General features: G+C 39.1%; 4 protein-coding genes across 4 annotated transcripts; 2 read left to right on the top strand and 2 right to left on the bottom strand.

The window, feature by feature from the left end:
- Positions 1 to 627: 627 nt before the first annotated feature.
- Positions 628 to 7,922, top strand: nostrin (nitric oxide synthase trafficking). Its single transcript, XM_040149278.1, has 16 exons — positions 628 to 1,197; positions 1,394 to 1,479; positions 1,583 to 1,666; positions 1,884 to 1,946; positions 2,052 to 2,133; positions 2,209 to 2,271; positions 3,803 to 3,901; positions 4,035 to 4,160; positions 4,684 to 4,782; positions 4,873 to 4,998; positions 5,441 to 5,549; positions 5,715 to 5,803; positions 5,925 to 6,050; positions 7,248 to 7,503; positions 7,604 to 7,696; positions 7,786 to 7,922. Exons 1-16 carry the CDS (start codon positions 1,102 to 1,104, stop codon positions 7,920 to 7,922), a joined length of 1,734 nt encoding a protein of 577 aa, XP_040005212.1. The 5' UTR covers positions 628 to 1,101.
- Positions 7,918 to 14,406, bottom strand: spc25 (SPC25 component of NDC80 kinetochore complex). The gene is made up of 7 exons (XM_040149277.1): positions 14,292 to 14,406; positions 12,514 to 12,685; positions 11,678 to 11,743; positions 11,235 to 11,381; positions 11,000 to 11,125; positions 10,470 to 10,568; positions 7,918 to 8,985 (listed from the first exon to the last, which is right to left on the bottom strand). The coding sequence occupies exons 2-7, from the start codon at positions 12,662 to 12,664 to the stop codon at positions 8,861 to 8,863; spliced, it is 714 nt and encodes a 237-aa protein (XP_040005211.1). The 5' UTR covers positions 12,665 to 12,685; positions 14,292 to 14,406; the 3' UTR covers positions 7,918 to 8,860.
- Positions 14,407 to 14,745: 339 nt separating this feature from the next.
- LOC120801297 (glucose-6-phosphatase 2-like) lies at positions 14,746 to 16,607 on the top strand. Its single transcript, XM_040148104.1, is given in 6 exon segments — positions 14,746 to 15,473; positions 15,556 to 15,665; positions 15,741 to 15,855; positions 15,937 to 16,058; positions 16,151 to 16,234; positions 16,237 to 16,607. Coding segments are annotated over 6 exon segments (783 nt in total). The 5' UTR covers positions 14,746 to 15,270; the 3' UTR covers positions 16,386 to 16,607.
- A 1,932-nt stretch (positions 16,608 to 18,539) lies between these two features.
- Positions 18,540 to 25,997, bottom strand: abcb11a (ATP-binding cassette, sub-family B (MDR/TAP), member 11a). The gene is made up of 24 exons (XM_040148103.1): positions 25,771 to 25,997; positions 25,603 to 25,687; positions 25,351 to 25,484; positions 25,080 to 25,251; positions 24,857 to 24,981; positions 24,575 to 24,749; positions 24,349 to 24,462; positions 24,121 to 24,231; positions 23,916 to 24,041; positions 23,620 to 23,823; positions 23,311 to 23,481; positions 23,024 to 23,213; positions 22,193 to 22,262; positions 21,981 to 22,089; positions 21,726 to 21,890; positions 21,525 to 21,629; positions 21,262 to 21,423; positions 20,958 to 21,161; positions 20,603 to 20,844; positions 20,324 to 20,480; positions 20,020 to 20,217; positions 19,710 to 19,916; positions 18,926 to 19,072; positions 18,540 to 18,740 (listed from the first exon to the last, which is right to left on the bottom strand). Exons 1-24 carry the CDS (start codon positions 25,980 to 25,982, stop codon positions 18,540 to 18,542), a joined length of 3,786 nt encoding a protein of 1,261 aa, XP_040004037.1. The 5' UTR covers positions 25,983 to 25,997.
- Between the last annotated feature and the right edge of the window lie 1,799 nt (positions 25,998 to 27,796).

The raw sequence follows: 27,796 nt of genomic DNA on the forward strand, positions 1-27,796 counted from the left end.
TTGAACCGGGGACGTTGCGGTTGTGGTATGCACCTTAAAGCAGCTATAATCAATATTTTTATATCAACAATGACTAATTTCTTCTTTAATGTATGTGAAAGGGGTCACTTACAGGGATGAACCCGCAGGGCGTTATCTCCCCTCAGCTCGACGGAGGATTTCAGCAACTTTAAGCATGTTTTGGTAATCCCAGCCCACAACTAACACAATTGTTTTGGTTTATTTTCACCGCTCTCTTAGTGTCATTTTCAGCGAAAGGGGGCTTTTCTAGTAAAAAAGCCCCCCCCAACTGTACACTGCCTGCTGAACACCTGACAGCAGACGGAAACAGTTAGCTGCTAGCTGGAGAACCTAGTGGACTATTTAGGAGCTAAACAGGCCAATTTTTCCCTCAGGAGTTGATTGAGACCAAAACAGAGCTAAAAGGAGAGTGCGTGTTGCATGTACATTAATAGGATGGGCACAAACATGACTCCAAAGGAATGCTAATGCTGCTCTGTGTCTTCTAGATTTGTAAATAAGCAACTGTTTGCTAGCAACTTTACCATATCAACTTAAAAGGTTATCATGTGTCAGTGTTGTGTTTACAGCTTGTTTTCACTGCTTCCATGTGGCCAAAAAATCAGTTAATGGATGTTTAACCAAAGATGCCTTAGGTAACCAGTATTTATAACTCTACTGTTACCAAGCAGACATAACAAGACAATTCAAAAGTTGTTCTCATTAATAGCTTACAAGTGATCGATACAGCATTAGTAAATGATTTACAAACTATTAAGAAAGCTACTAGTTACAACTTATAACCCCTTTATAAAGGGTGACCCATTAGAAACTGGCACTCAGTTGGTCTACTTCTTTTCAACATATATAATAAAGCCATTCTGATTTAGTCATAACTTTTTTAGTAACCAGGGATAGGCTTTGAGTGATGGATAAGAGCACGATGGGCCTTTGTTTTGTGTTTATATGTTTCCCTTTCTTTATACCTGTGGCAGACTAACTTGCCATCCAGCTTGAGTTTACATTTGTCGTTTCTGTTTTTTTCCCTCTCTGGAATTTTCCTTTGTATAATGCACTGACAAAAGCTCAGGTGATTTCCGCATGAGTGACTTTGGGAGGAGGGTGGTCAAAGTTCCAAGTCCAAAGTCAACAAACAACCACAGTCTTAAGATGAAGGATCCTATTAGCACCTGCTCTGTGAGTATTTTTTCTTTTTAAAAAAAAGCAGTGCAATGGAGTACAAGGTAATGTTTTTATATGGATTTTATTGTAAGAGACAGATCTCACAACTATAACAATCACATCAAACTTTGCATTGGTTTGAACTCAGTTGATTCAGGCCGTTATTGCTCCATGGCAAAAATCTCATGGAGCCTTACTGACTGTCTTTCAGTATAACCAACTGTATCAAAATGTGAAACGATTTTCAAAAACTGGGGAGTACTTTTGCAAAGAACTTCTGGCAGTTTTTCAGCAAAGGTAGGTTCAGTAGAGTTATGCCATTCAGACTCGATTTTAATGATTACAGGAGTTATTGTGTGACTCAGTTATTGTCCCTTGCTGCAACCTTTACCTGTTTTAGAGCTGAGCTGGAACTTACTTATGCTAAAGGACTGCAAAAACTTGCTGGCAAACTCATCAAGGCCTCCAAAGAAATGTCAAACAAGTAAGGGACATTGCTGAATATTTACTCAGCTCCATCTATTGTCTGTTATGTGTTTAACATGACCTCTTCCTGGGAGCTAACTACCATGTGGTGTATAGAAATAATGGTGTCATGGGAAATAACAAGCACTCAGCAAGTTTGACGTGACCAAAACACAGGTAGGTGTCAGGCTAATTAGCCCACAGCGTTAACCTTTTCCTGCTGACTCCCCACACAGTTCCACCTACAGTGCCTGGTGTCATGTGTCAGATGAGATGTACTCAAGAGCAGACGCCCACAGGTAGTTTTCAGCCTGCATTCACCTCATAACTATGCCTGTCCACAGATTAAACGTAAATGTAAGGGAGATTTGGAGTTAAATATGCCGTTACTGTTCTCATTCCAGATCATTAGGAAAGGCATTTCAGCAAGAAGCAATTCTGGAAATCCGACAAATCTTAGACGAGCATAATAAAAGGAAGAGGCCCGTATGTAATTTATTCTCTTTTTTTTGTTCTTCTTCGTTCTAGCTTCCAGTCATAACCATTTCTATGTTTCAATAGCTTGACAGTGCCATTGAAAGAACTGGAAAACTTGTTACTGCTAATTGGAGTGAGCAACTCAAGGTAAAGAATCTTCTTCCAAACTGAAAATAAAAAAAAACAAAACAGTTTTTAAAGGTCCCATATTTTACACTTTTTGACTGTTTTATTTGAAGTTTTGATATCCGTAAGAAGATATAGTATATTTGAGATTTTAAGTACCAAAAACCATCTTAATGTGATTTACATCTCCTCTCTCACACACAATCACAAGAGACGCTCAGAGCCTCTCTTCTGATTGGCCAACTGTTTTCTGAGTGACGCACGGCCAGGCCAACCAAAGGTAAGAGATTGTAGCCTACTACTGTAATTTGGTAAAACTCCCCAGTAAATACGAATGGCAATGGTCAGTCAGTTGTGAAACAAGCCGAAAAAATTGTTAAATTCGGTCTGAAAGGCTCCGGCTGAATTTGGTGTGGAGCTATCCACCGGAGCCTTGGGCCTGGTTCCCGTACAAACCCCTGGATCATCAGCGCCAGGGTGACCATCCGCGGTGTGCAGCATCCAGGTTCAGTGCAGGAGAGGTGGGGCCTGCTGCCCTTGCCTCCATCTTATTCTCCTCAGCTGCAACGGACCTGGGTGCAGATTTCAGGTAAACACTGAGAAACCAAATGCTGCAAGATTTGACAGTGGGTCCGGGTGGGCCGTGCTGGATGCATGGCTGACGGTGGTGACTGTTTGGTTGTGACATCACAACGTTACGGAAGTCCTGACAGCTCATTTTAAGGCACTGTTTCTGACTACAGGCTGTGTTTGCATTTCTCCATGGATTTCACTTTTGATACTTTCACAGTATTTATATAGCTTTATAATCACAAGGAAAAACACAAGGAAATCTCAAAGCTCTCTTTCTAAAATATGGGACCTTTAAATATTGCAGAGATAGGAATCAGCTATTATGGAGCTGCTGCACAGACAGTGATTATCATGCTAATCCAAAAACCCTTAACCCATAAAATGTTTTTGTGGCTGTAAACTATTATGTTATGGTAATCTTTATAGTGAAGCCCTTGCAGTACATAATATATTATAGATACCTGCATAATGCATTACAAAGTATTAATGATGCATCATAGGAGATGCTATAAGCTTTAAAAATACATTATGTTGTGTAAAAACAGTGATGAACCATTAAAAGTAGGATCGTAAAACTTCACAAGGTCAGTTTGAATTCCCTCTGTACATTTTGCATGACAGGTTAAGTTTTCTAAAATCCTGGTGCTGTCATGAAGGCATTATAATCAGCCATAACCACACTTTCGCTCATCATGTTTACAGAAAGCACCACAATGCTCATGTGACTTTATAACCTTTCATGTAAAATGGGTAGATTGATCATGACCCACTGTGATGTTTGACCCTATAAAGTATTATTACCATACTTAAAAATACTTTTGGCTGTTGATGTGAAACATCATTCATTTTGAAGCTTATAGCAGCTTTATTGCTGCATTATGAATGTGTGACAATGCATTATGCAGTTGTTACAGATGAGGGCTTCATTGAAAATGTTAAAGATTTCATTTTTTCTGGTTTTTCTTCATTTCTAAAACAGATAAAGAAGAAATTAGCTGGACTAACAAGAGAACACGAGGCTCTGTTCAACTTTGTTGAGAACAACAAACACATTTGCACAGAAAAGGAAAAACAAAAGGTACATTATATGGTTACCAGACTACTTTCATCACTACATCCAGAATGTTTTCATACTCTGGGAGAGAATACTTGCTGAAAAAAAGCTTTCAGCATGGAAAATTAAGTTGTTTTTTTCCTGTTCTTGAGGACAGATGCTCATCAGGCTGACTAAGTCGGCAGAAATGCAGGCGCGGGTGGATGAGGAGTACTTTAATATCAACATTGATGGTCATCAGATGAGACTCAAGTGGGAAAACACGCTGAAGAACTGCTACCAGGTGCTGGAAAACGCTTTTGTAGCTATCGTTTTGTAGGCATTTAGCTGTTCCTCTTTTCCAGAGTGGCTTTTTGTGAGTGAACAGGTAGGTTCAGTGTCGGGCTCCAGGACACCTCATTTGCGATAAGAGTTGAACCAGTGAGCTTTTGGTTGCAGAAAATGGTTTATAAGCACCAGGTCAATCTACCACCCAAGTGCTCTGTTTGGAGAACCAAATTACCATTGTATTCTGTAACTTGTTTCATCCTGTACACTCTGAGATACACACATTTAATCAGTATACAGAAAAGAATAGCAGCACATGGGAAAATGTGGAAGTTTTCTTCAAGGACATTTTAGCAGGACATTGGGCTGCTGGCTAAAACCCATGATGTAGTGTTTTTGTTTAGATGACAATTATCCAACAGAAGGTGTTATATTAGGGTATTGTATGCTCCACAGAGTGAATGACGAAGCCAGGAATCTTGATAGGGATTGAATGTGCTGTACAGAAAGCATCACAGCGTTATGCTCTGCTTTTTCAGATCATACAGGAGCTGGAGAAACAGCGAATTGAAGTTCTGTGCAACATTTTGAATAGATACAACCTTCACATGTTCAGCATTGGGCAGACCCTCAAACATGTAAGACATCTTGACATTCATCCTGCTCACAAATATACCCTAAATCCCATGATGGATAATGCAATTTGTGTATACTTCTGCTTCCTCCAGGGCCAAAGACAGATAGAACAGTTGGTCCAAAGGGTGGATATGGATAAGGATATACAAACCCTGGTGGAGGAAAACAGAATCACAGCTAGTGATAACAAAGTCGAATTTTTGATGGCTGATTATTTTGTAAGTGTTCAATTTTACTCCCAGAATCTGCTGTTGCATTTTGAAGAGAAGTTTGTGTGCAGGCCACAGACTCGTCCAGTGACTCCCCCATTCAAAGACATACCCAGTCATCTCTGCACGGGATGTCTGCACAGGCCTGACTCAAAAGCTGTTCTTTAGTGCGCTCTAATGTATATTTAGTGTTTTTTAGCATGTCGTTATGTTGTCACAAATTTAAAGTACTCAGGTCGACCTCGGAAATATGATATTAACCTCAATGAGATTTACCTGATTTAATGTAGGTTATATACTATATCTGAATGTACAGAGAGCAGTGCAATAGCACTAATAGCTTGTTTGTGAAATTTCCTGAAAGTACCCCATTGATCAATACTACACCAAGACCATCATAGTTACTGATGTGATTTGATAAATACCTGTTATCTGTGTTCTGGTAAATCAGGAGGAGGACAGCAAATCACTGATGGGAAAAGACCGAAGACGAGAGGCCATCAAACTCAAACTCCAACGTCTGGAGGACAATATTACAAGAACAAAGAAAGACTGTGAAGGTTATTTGAGTGCAATCTGCATTCAATAATGCATTATAAGAACACAAAATCATCTCATGGAGGCGGAAAAATTGTCTTTCAGTTTAACTCTATGATCCATAATGGACAGTACTAAATAAGGTCATTCAAGTTGTTTCTAAGTCACCTTTGACATTCTTGTTGCAGGAATTGAAAAACTGATGAAAATGTACTCTGAAAATCCTTCATTCTCAAACCAAAAGAACCTTGAGGAAACTGAACAGCAGCTTGATGAGGTAAACAGTGTACAGTGTGTGTCATGGATGGATAGTAGCCTATACAGCTGGATATTTACATTAAATTGATCATTAATTAGATCTGCTGTATTGCTGATTAATGTCATCTTGTTGCCTGTAGAGTACTCTAAAACTGGATCTCCTCGAGGCAACTCACTACAAACTCTCTGTATCACTGTCTGAATTAGAAGGAAAAGCCAAGTCCTTTCACCGATTCGGTGACAGCATTGTGAAATGGAAAGATAAGGTAAGACTACAAGTATCATCTTCAGGACCGACTGCTTGTGCACCGTATGTGGTAGCTTGTTCGCTTAGGATGGAGTGTTTGTGAATTGTAATGTCCCTGGTTTGAATCCCCAAACTGATGACAAAAGTCCTGGTGGGAAAAAAAACAATTAAGCTATGCCTCAGCATAATATATGGCTACATTTATAGCACAACCACTGGAACTATAGTGGGATGGTGGACTTGTTTTATTCGACAAATGGTGTCCGATTTCCCCTGGATTAAAAGGGTGAAAAGGCATCTACTTATTGTGACACAGCCTTTTAATTCAAGTATTCTACATTTGGTTATTGTGGTATAATTACTGAATTAAGCAACTGCTGCCTGGGTGACTGCTTATTTGGATATTATATAAAAGGGGTTCCCATCCTTTTTGTCTGATATAACACCACAGCCCTGTCAGATGTGCTTAAGTTACGCTTCATCGACACTAGCTGCAAAACGAGACACAAGGATTGTCCATTTCGACTTGCATCCGTCCTGGTCCTGCAACTAACAATTATTTTCATTAAGGAACAATCTACTGATGATTCTCTTGATTAATCGTCTAATCTCTTGGTGTATAAAATCTCAGAAAATAGAGAAAAATGGCTGTTAGAATTTCCTAAAGCCCAAGGTGGAATTATAAAATACCTTGTTTTTCTTACCCACTGTCCAAACTCCAAAAATGATCAATTTACTAGAACATACAAAAAGAAAAGCAGCAAATCCAGGAAAAGGAATCTGAACCTAGCAGTAAGTTTGGCATTTTTGCTTAAGAAATGACTCAAGTGAGTAATTATTGGAATAGTAGCTGTTTTCTGTCAGTACGTCAGATGTCTGAGCTCTAATTCATATGACTTAGACTCGCAGCAGCTGGACGTTTCATTCATTTCTCCATTTCTTTTAGCTAGCCGTTTGATTTCTCTACGTATTTGCTAACTAGTTTAGCACGTAAAATAAATTAGGTAGCGTGGCATGTGGTGTACTGATGTTACAGCTGACTGAGGTTGGTGGAAGGCACGTCCTGTGCAATCACACTACAATAGCTGGTAGTTTATTGGTTACTGTCAATAAATATACTACAGATCAGCCACATGTAATCTTACTTGTGTTTATTTTCCTCCTAAGCATTTCTAAATGTATATCAAACATAACCCAAACTATTATTCTTTCAAAGGACTGCGAGCATAGTGTTGTTCAACTGACTCGACAAGTCAAACTCAGGAGGACACCATTCAGATCCCGACAGTCACTGAGAGCTTCCATCATTTACAAAGGACCGGCTCAGTTTGTGACACAGCAGTCCGTGGAGCCTTCACTAGGTGCCAGTGACCAGGTCACCTCCACAGCTTCAACACATGAAACTGAAGCGATAGAGTGTGGCAGCACTGTTAATGGAGCCCTGGCTCACACAGGTGATGACAAAGGACAGGGTAAGACATTTGCAGAGCACCAACACACATTTATTTCTAATCACCACATTTGGAAATTTACAATAAAATTAAAGCAATGGAAAATATTAACACTTTATAGGTCAAACAACATCAAAGTTGTGCAGTATAGGAAAATGCAAGGCCCTCTACAATTTCACACCTGAACAGGATGATGAATTGACTTTGAAAGAGGGTAAGTTGCAACTCAGCTACAGATTATCTAAAACATCAGTAGAGGTTGATAGCTTAACTAATAAAATGATTTCTGTTTGTGTATCACAGGAGCTCTTCTAAACATTTACACAAAGGAGGAGAATGGTTGGTGGTTTGGTGAACTTAACGGGCAGACAGGTCATTTCCCATCAGCCTATGTTGAGGAGCTGCCTGTGTTAAGCATTGCCAATTCATCCGATGCCTGACAGCAAAAATGTAAAAATCACCCTGGATCAAAGAGATTATAAACTTCTACAATGCAGAACAATGAAATGGCAGTGACTGGAAGCCTCATACATAATAAAAATACAAAACAAGTTCCTGTCTGTGTACTGGGTAATGATATTCGTGGCTTTAACATATTAAGTTAAATCAAAAACAGTCAATTCAATATCACATGTTCCTCTGCTGACAGTCAGGATCTATGATTTTTGTCACTGGAGTCTGCAGTGATATTGTGCAATGCTGTTAGGATTCATAATGTATTTGACTTTTTATACCCAAACAATAATGCCACCTTGTGTACAGCCAAACTCAACTACTGTTAAGGACTTTAATAAATTTGTGTTTTAATAGATTGATATGGTTGACATAAGTAAAAGTGTTACTTTAAATGAGTAATAACATGAAAAAATAAATGAAAAATGTTTATATCATTATGTGAATGATCAATTACTTTATTTATCTTCACCTTTGAAGACCATCTAGTAGAGAGACAGATTTGAGTAGATAAAAAAACTGTTCTGTCACTATTTCCACCAGATCACCAGTTCTCAAGGAAAAACTCCAGCGTTTGAAACAATGCCAAATACACAGTTTCGAGTGAACTGTAGCATGCCCATACTCAGAAAAAAATGAGACAGGACACTTGTGCATATAACACTAGTAATTATTTAGCTAGAAGTCCAAATTTTTTAATATAGCTTCTTGATTTTTGCCCAGAGAAGTGTACTGTAAATCCATATACTTGTATACGTGTTAGGCTTGACAAAGCAGAAAATGTGTTGTTTACACGGCCGTGGATACAAAACTGTGCTGAATTGCATTTTAGTTGATTAAGAAAAATATGAACAGTTTCTTGAATTAGTCCACATTGCAGGAAGAACTTCCCTGCATGGTTCCTTGTCCTCCTACCCTTCCAATCTTAGCAACGTGCCTGAGAGATAAACTCCTTCCTGACGTTTGCCAGGAATGCTGGTAAGTTATTGGTCTCCTGAAGTCGGCTTTCCAAGACTGGCAAACACTTGAGAGCGGGGTCACTAGACACAACTGTGGAAATAGAAGACTTGGGTAAATCTTATGGAAGCCACCTCCAATGCTTATTCAGAAATAGGGCTGGTGAAATTTAATTTTTTATTTTTGTCAGCAAATCCCTTGAAAAGACCAAAACCATGGATGCATTAGTCTGTTTCTCAATTCTTTTTAAACTTTCCCGTCTGTCGCACTAATCCCCACACTCATTTGTTCATACTGAAAATGTAAATGTTTAAAAACAGGTCACAAGTATAGAGTTTTATTTTTGTAAGGCCAAATAAATCTCCTGAAAGAGCCAGGCACTGTCATTTTTAGCAAATGTTATTCAAACAGGAGTAAACGCTACATTTTTTTGGGACTACTTTCTGCCCTGGATTAATACACGTTAGGTGCTCTAGTGAGTATTTACAGAGGCAGAATGGTTTATAAAGGATTGACTCCCAACACACTACAGTGGCTCTGTTCATGAGAATGAAGGAACATGTCAGACAACAGTGAAGCTCTATGCCACAGAGAAATAAGGTACATCAGGCTTTAGATCAGTGATACTCATAAAGCAGCTCGCCAAGCTTCAATAAGTAGCTAGCATGGCAGAAAATAATTATACGATAATACAGCCATTAAACATAATCCTTAAAATACTCAAAACAGCTTCACTATTCATACACAAGATGGCAGGATAGGCCGCAAAAATTTCATTACTCACTGCCATGTCCGCAGTGACTCTAACTCCGCCGTCCTAAATATTTCTACTGAATTAAACCGGACAAATTTCGCCAGTGTGGCCTCACTGCTCACTCATGTTGTAACATTTAGCTCTGCTATTGCAGGGTGGTCTCAGGCTCGTTTACATGTAGTGCACGAACAATAAAAACGTATCGATGTCTTATCAAACAAAGTCACAAACAAGATGGAGAGAAACAAGACAGTGTGTCAGTGAATAAAACGCAGTCAGAGCTTGCAACAGCCAAAAATCAAAATAAAGACTACAAGAGGTCAGAGTAAATAAATGAAAGGTACAAGCTTTACAAGATGAGAAGAGGATATTTCAAGAAAAATTGATAGATAAGTTTTTATTTGTCCTCCATGGTACCAAACCTTTGTGTTTAATATGTAACAAAACCTGCTCCAGCCTAGGGTGAAGTTAGAGTTATCATTTCCAAATCAGGCACCCAAAATGTTTCATGGCAAAAGTGGCTCTCCTAATGACTGTGTCCTGTCAGTGTGGCTCCCATGAAAAAAAATTGTGAAGACTACTGCCTTAGAAACACAACAATAGGTTTCAGTAGGATGAATTGATTGTTTGCTTTGGTCTTCTCTATTTTTTTCTGTGTCGATAGAAAAAATAAAATATTACCAATCTTATCCTTTAAATTAAGGAAATAAATTAATATCAATAGTGTGGTTTGCCAGCTATAATTTAATTACAATCCGCAAAGTTTCTTATTTCAGCACAGTTTTCTGTTATACAGTATGGGTGTTTCTGTGTTTTAACTTACTCTGGTAAGATCCATCTTCCTTAATCCCCATTGTGACAACGTAGGCACTATCCTGATCTGAAGGGCTGATGTTCCGGAAAACAAACTGCAGCTTTTCACCTTTACAAAGACAACAAACACAGTCTGTAAATTCTGAAATAATGTTTACTTCAACTTAAGAGAGAGTCAGGGCTTACTTAAGATAGCCATTTCTTCTGTACAGGAGTCTTTGCTGGTGTTTGATGACTGACACGATGTGCACCAACCTCTGCCCAGTATACAGTATATTGTTGATTTATTGTATTTCTCATAAACCACTTGTTTTTTGTAGGTTTGGCATTCATCAGTGGATTTACACCATATGAAAGTGGCTAGAGGATCCTGTGGCTCAGGATACAAACCTATTTCTTATAAGACAGAGAGCCCGCAACTCGCCATTTCAATTGCAGTTAATGCATAAACATAAACATAAAAAAAAAACAAAAACAAAAAAAACAGGGGATTCAGAAACATACTGAATATGGAAATGGAAATGTTTGTGTTTGACATACCTTTAATCAATTGTGTTTTGCCGAGGATTGTTCGTATCTCCATCCCCAAATGATCTTGAAAGACTAGTCTAGCCTTCTGGAGATTCCTCAGTCTGTCTTTGTTTGCTTTATTTTGAGATTCGATTACTAAGAGAGAGAGAGAGAGAGCACAAAAGAAAAACTAGTGCAGGGGTCAATTACTAAAACGGCTGTATGCTACTGTTACAAATTAAGTTCTTTTCAAATATCAACTTACACTCTTTTCTCTTGGCTTGTTCTTCTTTAAGTTTCTCTATCTTCTGAATAATGTCATCTTTCTGCATCTCCTTCTGCTGAATCTCAGACATCACTTCAGAAATGTCATGCCGTTTTTCTTTCAATGATGCATTTTTCTGTTCCAAGTCTGGGGGGATAAATCGAATCAGCCCAAGTCTTTCACATAAACAATTGAGGTTTTGAAGCTGTTTTAGCTTTAGTTCCAAAACACAAGTACAGGACTTTAGTATTTATCAAAAAAATGAGGAACTATTCAGTACATGGTAACAGTTTAAGTGCTGGAACAAAAATACAGATGGTGTTGGGCTGATAGTATAACGTCATCAATCTTGTAAACACATTAACACAGAGCTACAAGTGAGTGTATGGCACACATGTAAGGCACAGATGCAATTCTTTGCAATGCCTAATGCAGAAACTCACCTCTTTTGAATGTCTGTATCGTCTCAAACAGCATCTCATCATCCTTACATTTCTTTAGACATGTATCTGCACCAAAGAATTAAATACCAATAAATAACCATCCAAATCAGCAAAATCTATCACCTGAGCAACTCTAATGTCAACTTAAATAACTGTATATGAATGATAGTCGTGGCCCTCAACCCTGACCTGGTGAGTGATGACCAGTGTCTTAAAATACTCCAAACACACAACCCAACAACATTGTGACCACTTGTTTTCTATGTTAAATCGGAAACCAAGACACTTCTCAGGTTAAAACTGTAAAACTAACATTTAGCCATTAATAGTATTCTTAATTAAATATTAAAAGTAATGGCATACATTTATTCACACAGTGGTGTGAACAGGTTACTCCTGTTTCATGAAAGCACTTGGCCACTTGCAGCTATGCTTCACAGTGATTAAGAAGGTTGTCAGCATTCCTCTCCTTAAATGTAAGTAGCACCAGCTGAGGAGTTTTAAAAATTTCTCTGACGCAGGGCCTCCCATGGCTTAAAACTACACAAAAGAGGCCATGAGCAGGTTAGAGGTTTTGCTTCACACATACATTAAGTTAAAACTTTAAAAATGCTCGTCAACATACAGTACTTGTTACATTTGGGCTGCAAACAACTATTTAACTGTTAGTGTTTTGAATTGCTGTGGTTCTGAAAGAAGCCTGCAGCTCAATCTGTACACAGTACAGTGTATACTGTATAGCATTACAATACTATACAGTATCATACTACAAGAATAGGTAAGGTAATGGAAGAAAAGCTCTACTAATCACTTTACATTATGGACACAAAACTTACCAAGTGCAGACTTCACAAAATGTCTATGGGACTGGCACAACTCTGTAGTTGCATCCATTATCTCCCCATATGTTTTAAGCTGTTTGTTGTGGCTCTCCTCCATAGCACTGGTGAACCTGACACTCATGTTTGGATCAGTAATGGACGTCATGATGTTTGGCTGTCAGACAATCTGTGATAAAGAGAACAGACAGCACAATACCCATTATATGCACTCAAAAGAACAACATAATTCTCGCTTTACATTAAAACTTTTTAAAAACATATTACATATTTCTTGTATGTTTTTGACTATAGATTGTTACTGGTAATGTCACCAGTGTATTTTTGGTGATTCACATGTTTAATGCCTGGCTACAAACAACATTTCCTTGGGGATAATAATAAAGTTGAGGTTGAAGTTGAAAAAATTACAAACAGGCCAGTGTTTGGGCCAAAGTGCAATGCCCAAGCTGATGATTTGCAGCCCACTTCCTGTAAATTCTGCTTTTAAGATGAGGGCACTGGGAACCTACCATAACGTTAAACAGTCTAAAAAGGTGTGAGACAGATCAATACTCCCATCCACTTTTATACATAGTATAAATTATACACAAATTACCAGACAATGAATTAAAACAAAAAGAAAAGGCATGATAAGTATCATTAAATAGGTACTTACCTAATAATATAATCAACCTCTCTAACTTTCATATGATGAAGACTGTGTGATAAAGTTGAAAGCTCCATAAAAAAAAAGTGTAGTCACTAGACTTTTAGATGGAATTGTTAGCTTTCAAGGTCAAGAAGCCAACAAGTCCTAAAAGAGCTAAGGATCAAATCAGAGCTGCAAAATTTTGAATATTAATTGATTAGTTGATTAAAAGAAAAAATAATCGCCAACTATTTTAATAATCAGTTAATCGTTTAAGTCATTTTTCAAGCACAAATGCCAACGTTTAGTGTTTTCATGTTGTCAGATGTGAGAATTTGCTGCTCTTCCTCGGTCTTACGTTGTAGTAAAGCAAATTTTTGACAATTTTTGGATTTTTGACAGCTGGTCAGATAAAACAGGACAGTCGATGACGTAGCCTTGTGCTTTAGGAAATTGTGATGGAGATTTTTCACCGTTTTCTCATGTTTTATAAACCAAACAATTAATCGAGAGGAAATCGGCAGGTTACTTGATAGTGAAAATAACCGTGAGTTGCTGTCCCAAATGAAAACACAACAACAAAATGCAATATCAGCAGATCCATCTCTTTGACAACCAACTCTATCCGCTGACTTGCTACGGTTGAAAGCTCGGAGAAAGTATTGTAAATGGACACTGAGTTGGGATCAGACTTTTATATGGCATTTGGTAGCCTACACTTTCATGTCAAACTAGTTACGTTTCTGCAGGGCGTTAACAATGTTAGTCTGGTTGTTGGTGCCTGGAAACAACGGTATGACAACGAATAAGGCAGGTTTGGAAATTATCGTCCATTTAAACCAGGAACAGTACGATCAGTTTACCGGCCCCAGCCTCACGTTTAAACTCACCACTCTGTGCGCTAACGTTACTCCGTTCGAATTGACGGGTAACGTTAACTCAGAGTGCTGAGGTCACAAATGATCAAGCCCAACCGGCAACATTGGCAAGTTAACGCTAACGTTAGCTAGGAAGCATTAGCGGTTAGTTAGCCGTAGATTCCCCATAGCTTACGTTACCTACGCAGAAAAAAGAAAACAACAGGCATGTTTACAAACTGACATTACATAAAGCTAGTTTATTTACATTTGGATGTAAAACTCACAAGTTCTAAAATGCGGCCGTTAAACGTCTTATTTCGGTTCAAGTCCTTCTGCTTTTCTTTTCAAAAATCGGCGGTCTGCATACAGAAGGCGGGGGCTGAGCACCGGAAATAACGTTTTATTAGTTTTCTTCCGCTTACAAGTCAGCTATTTACAAAAAAATGTCAGCTATTTACAATTCACCATGTTTTCCATTCTGTCTTTTCAATATAAAGTAGCCTAGGATTTTCAGTTTTCATTTGTGGGTAAATGTTAAAATTGGATTTAAAAAAAATGCAAACCATTAGCGTCTTGAGCTCCCCATAATGGAAATATTACCCCCATGTCTGTGCTGAGACCTTACGCCACCTGGCGGTGAAACTCAAGAAGTTCAGGTTGGTCTCAACCCGACTCCTCGGCAGCGTCAAGTTGAAAAATACTGCATAGCAACGCAGTAGTATTGCTAATGTTGTGTATGCAGAGGTTCTAACAGAGAGGAGTGTAGTTTTAACATGGAAAGAAAAAACTAATGATGATAGGCCCGGTCAGCACGCTAAGCTGTGGATGCCAGATGGACTGCGTTTTTCAGTTACAGTATTATGGGAACCCCGTTTTGTTGCTACGTTCGCAGAGAATGAGAATATTAATGAAGCTGAAAGGATCCAAGGGGTTACGTGGGGCACTGTCTCTTTCAGTGTGTACAATGGCTAATATTTAACAATTGTAAAAGCAATGGTGTGTGAAACATCTAATGGCCACACAGTCTGGGTGTAAACAGTTTGTGTAACGTAAGAAGTCTAAAAAATGCTGAGCTCTCATGACCGGGGAACACATTAATTTCATTTCTTGTGGGTTCAAAGTGAAGAGCTTGAAGTTGTTGCCATGGCTCTGTTGGGTGATTTATGACTCCAGTCTGAGATATAAACCTATCTGAGCTGTGAAAAGGGTTCATGGCGCTTTGACTGGTGCTGAGGAAGCACCAGAACAGAAAAGGAACTTCAGATGGATTTTGTCTGCAGCAGTGGGGACCTGCAGAAAAACTACAGGGAATATCAAAACTTTCTCAACTTCATGTCAACTGTGGGTGACCCCCGTAATATTTTCTCTGTTTATTACCCCCTCTGGTTCCATCTCAGTTATAATGTGGGCACCAAGATGATATGGGTGGCCGTTATTGGAGACTGGTTCAATCTAATTTTGAAATGGTAAGCCAGCTCTGAGTTTAACATTTTAACTTTCAGAGCATTTTGTGTATATATAATCTTTAATCTGGTACTTGTTTTTTAGGATCCTGTTTGGTCAGCGACCTTACTGGTGGGCCCAAGAAACTCACTTCTGCCACAACAATTCATTCCCACATTCGGAGGAATTTCACCTCACATGTGAAACAGGGCCAGGTTAGTATCGGGCATGCAGTATATTTCATCATATGCCATTGAAAGCAACACTAACACTGATGCGTCCCTCTGCAGGTAATCCATCTGGTCATGCCATGGGTTCATCTTGTGTGTGGTATGTGATGATCACCTCTTCTCTCAACTTTACCAGGCCTTCCTCCAGTGCCACATCTGTGCAGAGTTTTCAGAGGTGAGCAGTTAAATTGTACCAAACCATTACATGAGTGGTTTCTTCATTACTTGTCATGCCTAAATATGTTTATCCTTTCAGGTTTCGTCTTCTGAGGTCTGCTCTGTGGATGGCTTTTTGGGTCATTCAGATAAGCGTTTGCATCTCCAGGGTTTTTATTGCAACACATTTCCCACATCAGGTTATCCTTGGTCTTTTAGCAGGTGAGTTTAATCTTGCATTTACAAACAGATTTTCTGTTGTATGCTCCTGTAGTTTATGTAAGAATTAATATGTTTTTTTCTACCTTGTCCAGGTTTGCTGGTTGCTGAGATGTTTGATCACATCCCCTCAATCTACAATGCAAGCTTGAAAGTATACCTCCAGACCAACGTTTTTTTCTCTCTATTGCTGTTTGGTTTTATCTGCTCCTCAAATTGACGGACCTTGATCTTCTGTGGTCAGTTATTCAAGCCAAGAAGTGGTGCGCTAACCCAGAGTGGATCCATCTGGACACCACCCCTCTTGCTGGTCTTGTGAGAAACCTCTGAGCTTTGTTGGGTCTGGGCCTGGCAGTGAACTCTGAGATGTTCATTCAGAGCTGTAAGGGGAAGAACGGCTACAAAGCCAGATTTAAACTCATGTTTGCGACAGCAACTCTCACATGTCCGCAGCTCTACGACTTCATCAAAATGCCCACTCACAATGTTCTGCTTTACATACTGACTATCCCATTGTATGAGTCTACATGTGAGACATTTATAATATTAAACAAAAGACGTGAATAAAACTGTTAAGATTTTTATGAATTTGGTATTCATAGTTTTCTTATTTAAGAGCTGCTTTAGAAAGTTATATTGCATTACTTAAATTCGACAGACAATTTTGCCCTACGTAACTTTAATTTTTCGAACAAATACACACCAGGTGTATGGTTCACTGTCTTGCTAAAGGACATTTTGAGATGTGGACAATCAATGTCCTAACAGGGGTTGTAGTGTCCAACAAGTTTTTTTATGAAGCTGGTTCATTGTAAACATCAGCTTTTAAATAAATGTTAAATTAAAATAACTGGCACTTTGTTTTTTACTCTGGCAAGGCCTGAAACAAGGTCGCAGCCCACCTTTAAAATATCTTTTAAAATATCTTTCAAAGACAAAATGGTTTTCATCTTCATCAGTACACTAACAATAATAACAATCAATATTTATTTTTCCCATCAGCCTCGCATATCAGTCACAAAACACAAATTCAAGATATGTTGAAAAAAAACAAGTTAAACTCTATATTATGATTATATCCTGTCAAAGAATTCTCAACATTTAGATTATGCTGCAATATAAAAACAATAACCCAGAAATGATTATGTACATAACTATTTAAACAGGGCCAATCATGAGCACCATGATAACAGCTCAACAGCGTATCTATACTTGACATATACTTTTCTATAACCCCCTGCATTTTTCAGGACCCACTGAATCATTCAGTTTCTTGCGGCATCTGTGTATGTGCTGTATATCTATGTGCGTATATTCTGCTCTCTGTGAATTACTTCATCTCTTATGTGTCGCTTAGTTTTTCCAGCAAATTCAGATATTAATCAGGCGAAATGTAATGAGGTAGAACAAAATCGCTGATCTAACTAGATTAGGCAGATTAGTTAAACTCCCCAGCAGAACCCAAATATAACTCTTTTCCCACTGTCTGTGGTTGCTCAGCATCCAGTGGCACCGGAGGCCTGTCACTAAATTATGTAACTGTCCTAAGTACGCAGGCTACATGCTAAACCAAGCATGAAGAAACATCTGTCTGTCTGGGTACTTCATTTTGGTGCTGAGGGCGAAACACCATAAGACCACTCAGCAGCCTACACTCCAATATTTAGAAAACTAAATTCAGGAAGAAAGACATTTGGAAGTAACTAATTGGAAATCTGAAAGCAAGTGCATTTTAATTAAATACATTATTGTTTGAAATGATGACATAACATTGAGTTTTGTGTAGGATCCCAAGCATTTTAATCCAACTGTTTTAAATTCTTGTCTCTTCTTAAGGACTAAATCACATACATCCCCAAATTCATCCAATTCATGTTTAAAAATCAAATGTGACCAATAATAATGTTTAAAAAATTACAGTAACACACAAATATTAGGATCTTTGGGCACTATCGGGTGCTATTACAAAAACTGCAGTTGCTACTACTAAAAGAACAGTGTTGGAACTTCTCAAGACTAGACTTAAAGCTTTCCCTTTTTCAGTAAGACAGTACACTTTTACACATATTCTTACTTAAAATAATCACAAATTACACAAAGAATAATTCAAGACATCATTTACAGTCCAACAATACAAACATGGTCAGGTGCTTGTAAAAACTCTCGACCTATTCATTTACATAAAGAACTACTCACAAACAAATAAATACACAATAAATAGTTTTACATCCACATAATTAATAATAAACTACATAATTACTAAAACTGATTCTTCAAACCAGAAGATGAGAACAATTTGTGCTCTGTACATGCTACCTGCGGTTTACGTACAATGTCTGAGGGCAGTGTATAAAGCTTATGTCAGTGCATGATCAAAGACTTTTTCAGTGTGATACCACAAGAAGACACCACACTGATCAAATGTACAATACGGCCTAGACATAATATTTTCATCATATGCTCATCCTATGTGGCTGCAAGCACCTAGCTGATAGGAGCACCTGTTGTGACCAGTTTATAATAGGCGCCCCTCTTGGCCATGAGTTTATCATGCGTGCCTTGCTCTATGACAACTCCACGGGACATCACTGTGATGACGTCAGCGGTCTGGATAGTAGACAGCCGGTGAGCGATGACAATGCAGGTTCGTCCTTTTCTTGCATCATCCAGGGCAGACTGGACAGTCTGCAGGGAAAACAAAACGCGGTCATGAACTCACACTTGAAGTGAGTCCTCTTGCTGTCTTGTGTGCATGTGGAGTGGTGGAGTATGTAAGTACGTGGAGATGTATATCATGCAAAGATTTACTTATGTACAGGAACACCTTGCTTTATGCTTATGCCGTTTGATAGCGTTTCTCCATGGATTACCTTTTCACTCTCTGTGTCCAGGGCAGAGGTAGCCTCGTCTAAGAGCAGGATTTTGGGGTTCCTGACAATGGCCCGGGCAATGGCGATGCGTTGTTTTTGTCCTCTTGACAGCTGGGAGCCCTGAGCACCAACCTGGGTCTTATATTTCTACCAGTTTTTAAATTAAGTGAGAGAAGTGGAGAAAGCAATTGTGATACTTAGAAAGCGTTTTATTGTGGTGGTGAATCATTACCAGTCATCTGATAATGTCCAAGCTCTTGCATACATTTTAAGTATTCAGCTGACAGTTGAGATTTAAATGTCGTTCTTCACCTCGGAAACAGCAAAAACAATCTCACCTCAAGCTCCATTCGTTTGCTATTCTGGGGCTTTCGATCATATCAGATGATGGAAATCTGGTGGTCATGGAGCTGTAGATGTTTAAATTTCCATTTTTCTGAGCATTTCTAGTACGTTCACCCATGTTGTCTTAGAAATTAACTCAAACTCAGAACAGCTACTAAATGGAGCTTTTGGTATAAATGTTGTCTCAGTTATGCTGACAGCAACTCATAATGAGAGAAATCTATAAATTCTATGTCCAGCCATCCAGCCATTTTTCTGATGGTAATAACTGTTAAATAGGTAAACTAGTATTATCACAGTAAAATTAGCTTCCAACAAAGCTAGAGTACTTAATATGTTTTTGATTTAAATAGTGTTTTTGTTTACAGTAATTGAGTGGCTTACCATACTAATTACATACCAGTAAAACTGTACCATTAATTGAGGAATATCCACTTACATCTGGCAGTGTCATCACAAAGTCATGAAGGTAGGCTTTTTTAGCAGCCTCTACAATCTCCTCCATGCTGACAGCGCGTGTGTTATCTCCATACTGTATATTCTCAGCTATACTGCAGTCAAACAGCACCGGCTCCTGGGACACTATGCCAATCTGAGCTCTTAGGAAGGGCACACTGACTGTATGAGACGGGCGACCATCAATCAGCTGAAAATAAGAGATGACACCATTAACAAAGCGTTAATGGTTTCGGAATGGATTAAGCTCATTTTGTGGTAAGTGAATCAAATGTCTAAATCAGTCTACACACCACTTGACCTTCATCTGGGTCATAAAACCTTTCCAGCAGTTGAACGCTGGTGCTTTTCCCACAGCCACTGCTCCCAACAAACGCCAAAGTCTGACCAGGCTTCACAGACGCAACCAGGCCATTCAACACCTGGATATCGGGCCGTGTTGGATAGGTGAACTTGCAATTAACAAACTCTATTTCACCTCTGAAGTTATCCTAAAGATGGATATATGGATGGATGGTTTAATAATTTCAAAGTAACATCATGACAAAATTCCATCTTATTATGCATGATTATATCTTATTTACTGAATTCACATACCCATTTCTCCCCATCTTTGAGTCTTATGCTGATTTTAGGAACTCTGTCCAAAAGTTTGAAAAACTGAGCAGCAGCACTTTTGGCTTTGGCGTAATCTGGAGTGAAGGAGGAAGCTCTACCCAGTGCTGTCCCACTGATTACTACAGCTGAAATCACTCTAGAGGAACAACATATGAGTGCTGGGTTGATGTTTGGTAATCACATCACAAAACACAAAATAAACATCAGCATAGGAGCAGAAAGTCTGATTTCCCATGTGAACGAAAGAGCTTTACCAACCTGAAAACCAACATATATGGTAACCCCTCAGAGCTAACCAGATAGCCTCCATATCTGAATGAAGCAGCATATGCCATGAAGATGACACACTGGGAGAAGCCAAAACAGAGGCCATAAATGTTGGCGCTCTTTTTGGCAGATTTATATGGAGGCTCAAGTTTCTCCTCATATGATTCCACAAATGACTTCTCTTTGGCCAAGCCTGCAATGGTCCTGATGTTGGCAAGAGCTTCACTGGACACCTGAGGGATGGAGTGCAGATCTCATACTGTAGCCTATATTTTTACAGAGAAATTAATAGGTATCAGTGGGCCTCAGTGGCAAATGTTCATATCATGATGGAAGAGGAGCTTACCCGCCCTGCTGCTTCCATGGCCTTTTTATCTTCATTTGCAATACCTGTCAGCATTTTGGCTTGGAATACCCCGGATAGCCCAATGAGTGGCAGGAAGCACAATATTACCAAAGTTAACTTCCAACTGAAGTAGAAGGCAATGATCAAAGATGCTCCAATGTTAGTCAGTGAATTAACGATCATGCCAATCTGAGAACCTGTTGCCTGCAGAAGTCATACCAGCCACATGTGAGACAACCATACCAAAATTATGTGTTACACATAATGTGAAATAGAGGTACAGGCCTGTAAATTTGTTACTTACCCCCTGGACCATGGATGCATCAGTAGCCAGTCTGGTGGTCAGAGCTCCTGGGCTGTTTCTGGGGTCATCAAACCAGCCAATCTCCTGTCTCAACATGGCCTGGAAGCCCACTTTCCTCAGACGGCGAGTTAAAAGCTCTCCAGACTTAGCAAAAGCATATCCCTGGAATAAGAAATCTGAATCAGTCTACATGATAATCCTAGCTTATTCTGTGGTTCTCTATGTATACACTAAGCGTCTCAATTGTAAGTGCTGTTGCAAACCTGCAAAAACTGTGAAAAGAAACTAGTCACGGCCACAATGCAAAACAGAACACATATCCCGTTGATTTGCGCCCTTTGTTCGTTCAAGTCACGAATGGCAAAAGTCTGCAAGCACAAAGATCATGTAAATAATTAAACAAGCTACCTAAACCAGTAAAAATAATGCATAAATCCATCATAAGCCTTGGGAGCAGCCTTTACACCAAGAATTTGGCTGAACAGGACAGCATAGATTGGGTTGACAGAGCCATTGACAGCAGCTCCCAGCGAGCCCAGCAGCATGTAGGGCCACTCTGGTTGGTTGTACTTCAGGATACGTGCTACTGGGGCAGGTTCGACACATTCATCTGCATCATCTTCAGACTTCTGTTAAAAAATATGCATTTGATCTATTTAATTTCCACAAGGACAACTGGCAATAAAGTTAATGTATTATAAAACCTATGAGGGAAATACATTTTCCGGTGTGATCTCCTTGTCCGAAAGGATCTTGAGGCTGCCTGATAATGCATCAGGGACAACATCATTGGACAATTTGCTCTGAGATCGCAGCCGGACAGAACTCCTACAAGGGTAATATTGATAATGTCAAATTATTTTTTATGTTGATATAATGATCTGTTCTTACATTTTTCTGCTATGATCTCGTTCAGATGGATTTACTTTACCTTTTACTGGATGTGCAGCTTCCACAGCTAAAACTCCTCACTTTCAGATCAAAGTCCTCTTCGTGCCCTTCTGGCAGAAAAAAAACAACAACAAATCAATACAGCTTTAATACAAGTAATGAAGCTTCCACTGCCCTTTAACAGACACAGGAAGGATCCTCAAACACACTCTATAGGATTGCCCTGTGACTCCTGCTGAGTGCTTTGAAATCAGGATGGACCCACTAATCCCTCATGGGACTAGTCGGAGTTTGCGGGTATAGGATGTCAAGGTTAGAGAGTTTTGTCTCCACTCACTGAACCTGAGTTACAATGCTTGTTTTATTTCATACTTAGAGACTCTAAAGGCCTTTTTCACAGCAGACATTTTGATTTGTCACAAAAGCAACAGCACAGGTATGATTAATATCATTAACGATAGCTGAGTTACATTCAGGTTCACCAGTTCCAGGGCTCTTGTAAGAGCTCTTTCTGCTATGACAAATCAAAATGTCTCCCACTGAAAAAGAAGTACAGCCTTAATGTGACAATGCCAGATGCCCTTGCCCTCTGATGACACAACATGACACAAAGCTGTGACTTTGGGTCATGCAAAAATGTAGAACATCACTTAATTATCCTTCTCAAATAGGTCTGACAGAGCACAAAGACACACATCGCCATGCAGTCGCTTGGTGTCTCATAATTCTTCAAATTGTAATTTCTGGTTAGTATTTTCTATTTGCGTTTATGCTGGCAGCCTGGCTAGAAAATGCTGGCAGCATGGCTAACCAAAACAAAATGGACACTAATGGCCTAAGGATGTGAAATGCAACTCCACATAAAACCTACCCTTCATTGTGCTGGATGTGCCTTGGTTCTGCAGGGTGACCAGGGTGAAGTAGACACCTTTCCTTTCTAGTAGCTCACTGTGTGTCCCCTTCTCCACAGCCTTTCCATGCTCAAAACCAATGATGACATCTGCATTTCTAATTGTGGAAAGACGGTGGGCTATAGAAATCGATGTTCTGCCCATGCGCACCTGCACGTATTCCAGTCATTAGTGTCATTCCACAAAACACAGTGTGTTAATGAGGTCAAGAAGTTGTGTTATGTAGTGCACTGACAGTGTGGCTCACCTTATCCAATGCTTCCTGGACAACAGCTTCACTCTCATTGTCTAAGGCAGATGTGGCCATATCCAGCAGTAGGATCTTGGGGTTTCGGATCAGAGCTCGAGCGATAGCGATCCTCTGCTTCTGTCCTCCACTCATCTGGCCTCCACCTTCACCCACCAAAGTATCAAATTTCTGCAGAATATCTTAATTATTGGCTTTTTTTATTAGTTATAGTTTCATAGTTTGAATTATGAAGGTTTCAGAAGGTGACTGTCAAACTGTCATAATTACTGTAATTCTTTTGTGTTATCTTTAAGTATGAAAAAGTACCTGTGGCAGTTCCATTATAAAATTATAGGCATTAGCCTCTTTTGTCGCCAGGATTATGTCTTCCATGCTAACTCCGGCTCGACCAAAGCGGATGTTTTCAGCTATGGTTGTGGCAAACAGCACTGGCTCCTGCTCTACAATACCAATGAGAGAGCGGAGCCACTGGATGTTTAAAGTACGAATGTCATGGCCATCCAAAGTCACCTGAGAATGAGAATTTTATATGTGACCCTATACTATAATAATAATAATACACTGATTTCATGTGTCGTCTGTGCAGTTGTTCAGATCGTTACCATTCCTCCCTTTGGATCATAAAACCTCTGGATGACCTGGATTGTAGTGCTCTTTCCAGATCCGCTCGGTCCAACAAAAGCAGTGGTTTCTCCTGCTTTGATCTGCATACTCAGATCATTTAAAATCTGAAAAAGTAGTTCGCTTTTCATCAGTTCATTTTTAAGAAGTGAGACATGAACAACTGCTAGGCAAAGAAAAAATTACCTTGACTTCAGGCCGGGACGGGTAGTAGAAAGTGACATTATGGAACTCAATGTCACCTTTTACTCTGTCTAATTTGTAACCCTCTTCTGAGAAACAATCAATTTCTGGTTCCTGTGAACACAACAGCACAGAACTTTATTTTATGGTGAAGAATCTTTCTGCTAAAATATACATTTTCTAATCTGGATTATATCTGCAATAAAGTCTCGAAAAGCACCCTGATTTTACCCGATCAATTGTGTCAAAGATGGTCTTCGCAGCTGCGCGACCCGAAGCAAAGGCCTCCAGGCAAGGTGAGGCCTGACCCAGGTGCATAGCTGCCATGAGGACTCCAAAAAATACCTGCAAACAAGCAGCAACACAGCAGCCACATGGAGAAACAACTGTTTCTCTGTTTCTGAAATACCTGAATTATCTAAAGTATCAGAAGTTGAATCTATTTAATTTTACATACCTGAATAAGGCTACCAGGAGACAGCTCGTTGGTGTCGATGACCAATTTGGATCCATACCAAAAGGCCAGAGCGTAACAGAGGAAAACGATGCACCAAAGGTATCCCTGAAACAGTCCTATGATTGTGCCCTTTTTCACACCCCAGTACTGAGCTTCCACAAGGTTTTTGTCATATCTGTCCAAAGTTCATATTTTTTTATTTAATTTTGAATACGGGAGCAATTGTCCATCATCATTTGCAAAGCAGGACAACTTCGTGTGACCTTAGAAGTGACATAATACCTTTCAGCTTCTTTTTCTTCCCCACCAAATGCTGCCACTGTTCTGATGGATGACAGGACCTCGTCAGCCACTGCCCCTGCCTTTGCATAGGCCTTCAGCTCTTGTCCTGTCAGCCTGGCCACAGCCTTCAGGAACAAGAAAACAAATTACAAAAAACATTTTTTTAAAAACCATATTATTTATTAATTTAAACATAATGTTTGATTCACAACTAGAGTCCTACCATAGCCATCAGTCCAGCAGCTATACCAATCAGTGGGCTCACAGCAATGACCACCAAAGTCAGCTTCCACCCGCCAATGAATCCAACCATGAAGCCAAACACAAATGTGGAGATCCTCTCAATGAAGATAGACACTTGGTCAGCGATGGCATTGTTGATCTTGTTGACATCACTGTAAAGGAACAGAGGATGCCAGAAACACTACTCTATGTAAATCATTCTCCCGGCCATGCACTGATAACAGAGCTGCAGATAGAGAGGCCCAACTCACTCAGAAATCCTTGTGTTCAGTTCACCAACAGAGTTGCAGTCAAACCATCCAACCTCCATTTGCATTACTTTTCGGAAATAGGTCTTTCGGATTCTCTGAACCTGTCTCGCAGCCGCCGACACCCAGAAGACGATCTACGTTGTCGAACAAAATTATCTCTTGGAGTAGATATAATGTGCTACACTGTCATGAGACATAATTACTCAAGAGGGGCATCAATTAATACTGAATATGGAAAGCAAAAATACTTACTTGAAAATAACTGACTAACAGAACTCCTAATCCAATTCCAACATAGTAATATGCAAACATGGTCATCTGTGCTTCAATATCCACCCTGCCAAGAGAATAAAATGGTTAAAAAGAACAGCTCTTACATACTGTAATAACAATCACATTAACAATAAACTAATGACTCACCCACAGTAGACAGATCTGTTTTCAGCTGTTTCATAAACAGAACCATTTGTCCAATAGATAGTGTTGTTGTTGCACACCTTGTTTGGGTCTTTCAGTTCTTGGACCTCGAGCTCATAAGCCACAAAGGTGTCGGTCATCATGCCGTACACCAGAAGCATGAGAGGTGAAGCTGCACCGTGTATGAGGGCACACAAACACCCCACTACCATCATTACGGCGTCTTTCCTGGTGGCAAATCGAAACTGCAAAATGGAATTCGGGGATTTTAAAAAGAAATGTTTTAACAACATATAGTAGTTGGCTGTAATTGAACTACATTGTCCCGGAAAGGTACAGTAAGAAAATCATTGTAATAATGTAGAAACGGATGGACTCAGTTATAAATAATATGAGCAAAGACAGTATTTACCAGCTGAAAGTACCCGACACTCAGTGTGTTTTCATTTTTCTCCCCAACTCTGTAAAACATGTAAATTACATATTAAACAAATAACATAACAATTGCAAAAATATTGTGGTCTGTGACAGTATATTATGGGTGATATCAGGGCTCCCAACACAAACTTACCCATTTTGGCAGTCTGCTGAGGAAAGGGGTGAAACAATATTTAGAGTTGCCTGGAATTATTTAGATTTTGATACAAATTTTTTATATTTTTGTGTCAGTTATTTGCAATGAAAGAAGCTTACTCACCTCCTTTATCTACACCTGGTGCTGTAATTTTGATCGATTTCTTCATGATTTCTGCCCTGAGTCAGGCAGGTTCGTACTCACTTGACAACTGCAGAGAAAAAAACTTCAAATTATAATTTGGATGTTTAATCAGTGGGATATATGCAGTTTACTGGGGTAAATTTTGAAAATAAGATCAACAGAACTGTGTTTTTAGACGCATTATAGTCCATGTGTAAGTTTAAGAAAAATATTCCATTGTCCCACAAAAGTTTAGTTTTCAATTTGAAAATTGTTAAATCAAGGTATATGTAATAAATAGTTGCATGAAAGGCATGAAATGTTCTGCTGAAATGTGCAGAATCCAATAACTTTAGACACTGAGAATTAAAAAATAAAGAAAAAATTCCTTGGCAGTTTGAGGAAAGAATGTTTTGTTGATTTGAAAATGTTGCCTTGTTCAAGATTTACATTTTTCATCAAGCAGCAGGGACATTAGATCTGAGGGAAAACATTACAGCAACATGCTGCTTTGAACAGCTTACTATATGTCATCAACAAAACATTATTAAATTATATAGCTTCGGATAAGAACAGCAATTATTAGTGGGGGCTGCTGGTTGAGTGTTAACGCAGCAGCAGTTTAAGTGGAAGAAAAGCAAAATGTACTGTACCTGGACTTCTCAATGAATCTCTGGTTTCCACCAACACCACTGAGACTCATCAAAGGAAATTCCTATCTTATTTTCAGGTAACCTATGCCTCTCCTTTCGCATTATCTACAGCCCCATTAGACTGATAAAGGTTGTAGCACCATTACGACCTTTACTAGACTGCCTTTGTAAGGCAAAATTCAATCCCTAAACCAAGTTAATGTGCACTAACTGCTAGAACTTATACCTTTTATATCATTATATCTTAGTTTTACCTTTCTACCTGGTGGCCTTTGTAAAATGTGAAATTTGGTAACACTGTTTGGGTACAGAAAAAGCGTCCCTTAGCATAAATGTGTTTAGTTATTATCACAAGTAACTGTAAAATGGGTTAATGACCTCAGGGACATTAGTTATGGTCAGGTGCCAACTCAAAAGCAAAATCAAATCAAATCCACTGTCGTGGATGGTAAAATTTGTGTCCCAACCTGTTATTCGAAGTTATTAGAATGGTTTTATGGAACTTTTATTACTTACAAATTTTAATGAAAAAATATGAATGAAGGTTAAAAGAGGAAGGGAATTACCAGGAGCAAGATCTTAAAGCTATTCACATTTCACCTGTCAAATGGGCAATTATTAATTTCAGACAGCTTCTAAATACATGATGAAATCTGTGTGGCATTAGTACAATTAGAGC

The sequence above is a fragment of the Xiphias gladius genome, chromosome 16 (assembly GCF_016859285.1).
Source record: "Xiphias gladius isolate SHS-SW01 ecotype Sanya breed wild chromosome 16, ASM1685928v1, whole genome shotgun sequence".
NCBI classification, from domain to species: domain Eukaryota; kingdom Metazoa; phylum Chordata; class Actinopteri; order Istiophoriformes; family Xiphiidae; genus Xiphias; species Xiphias gladius.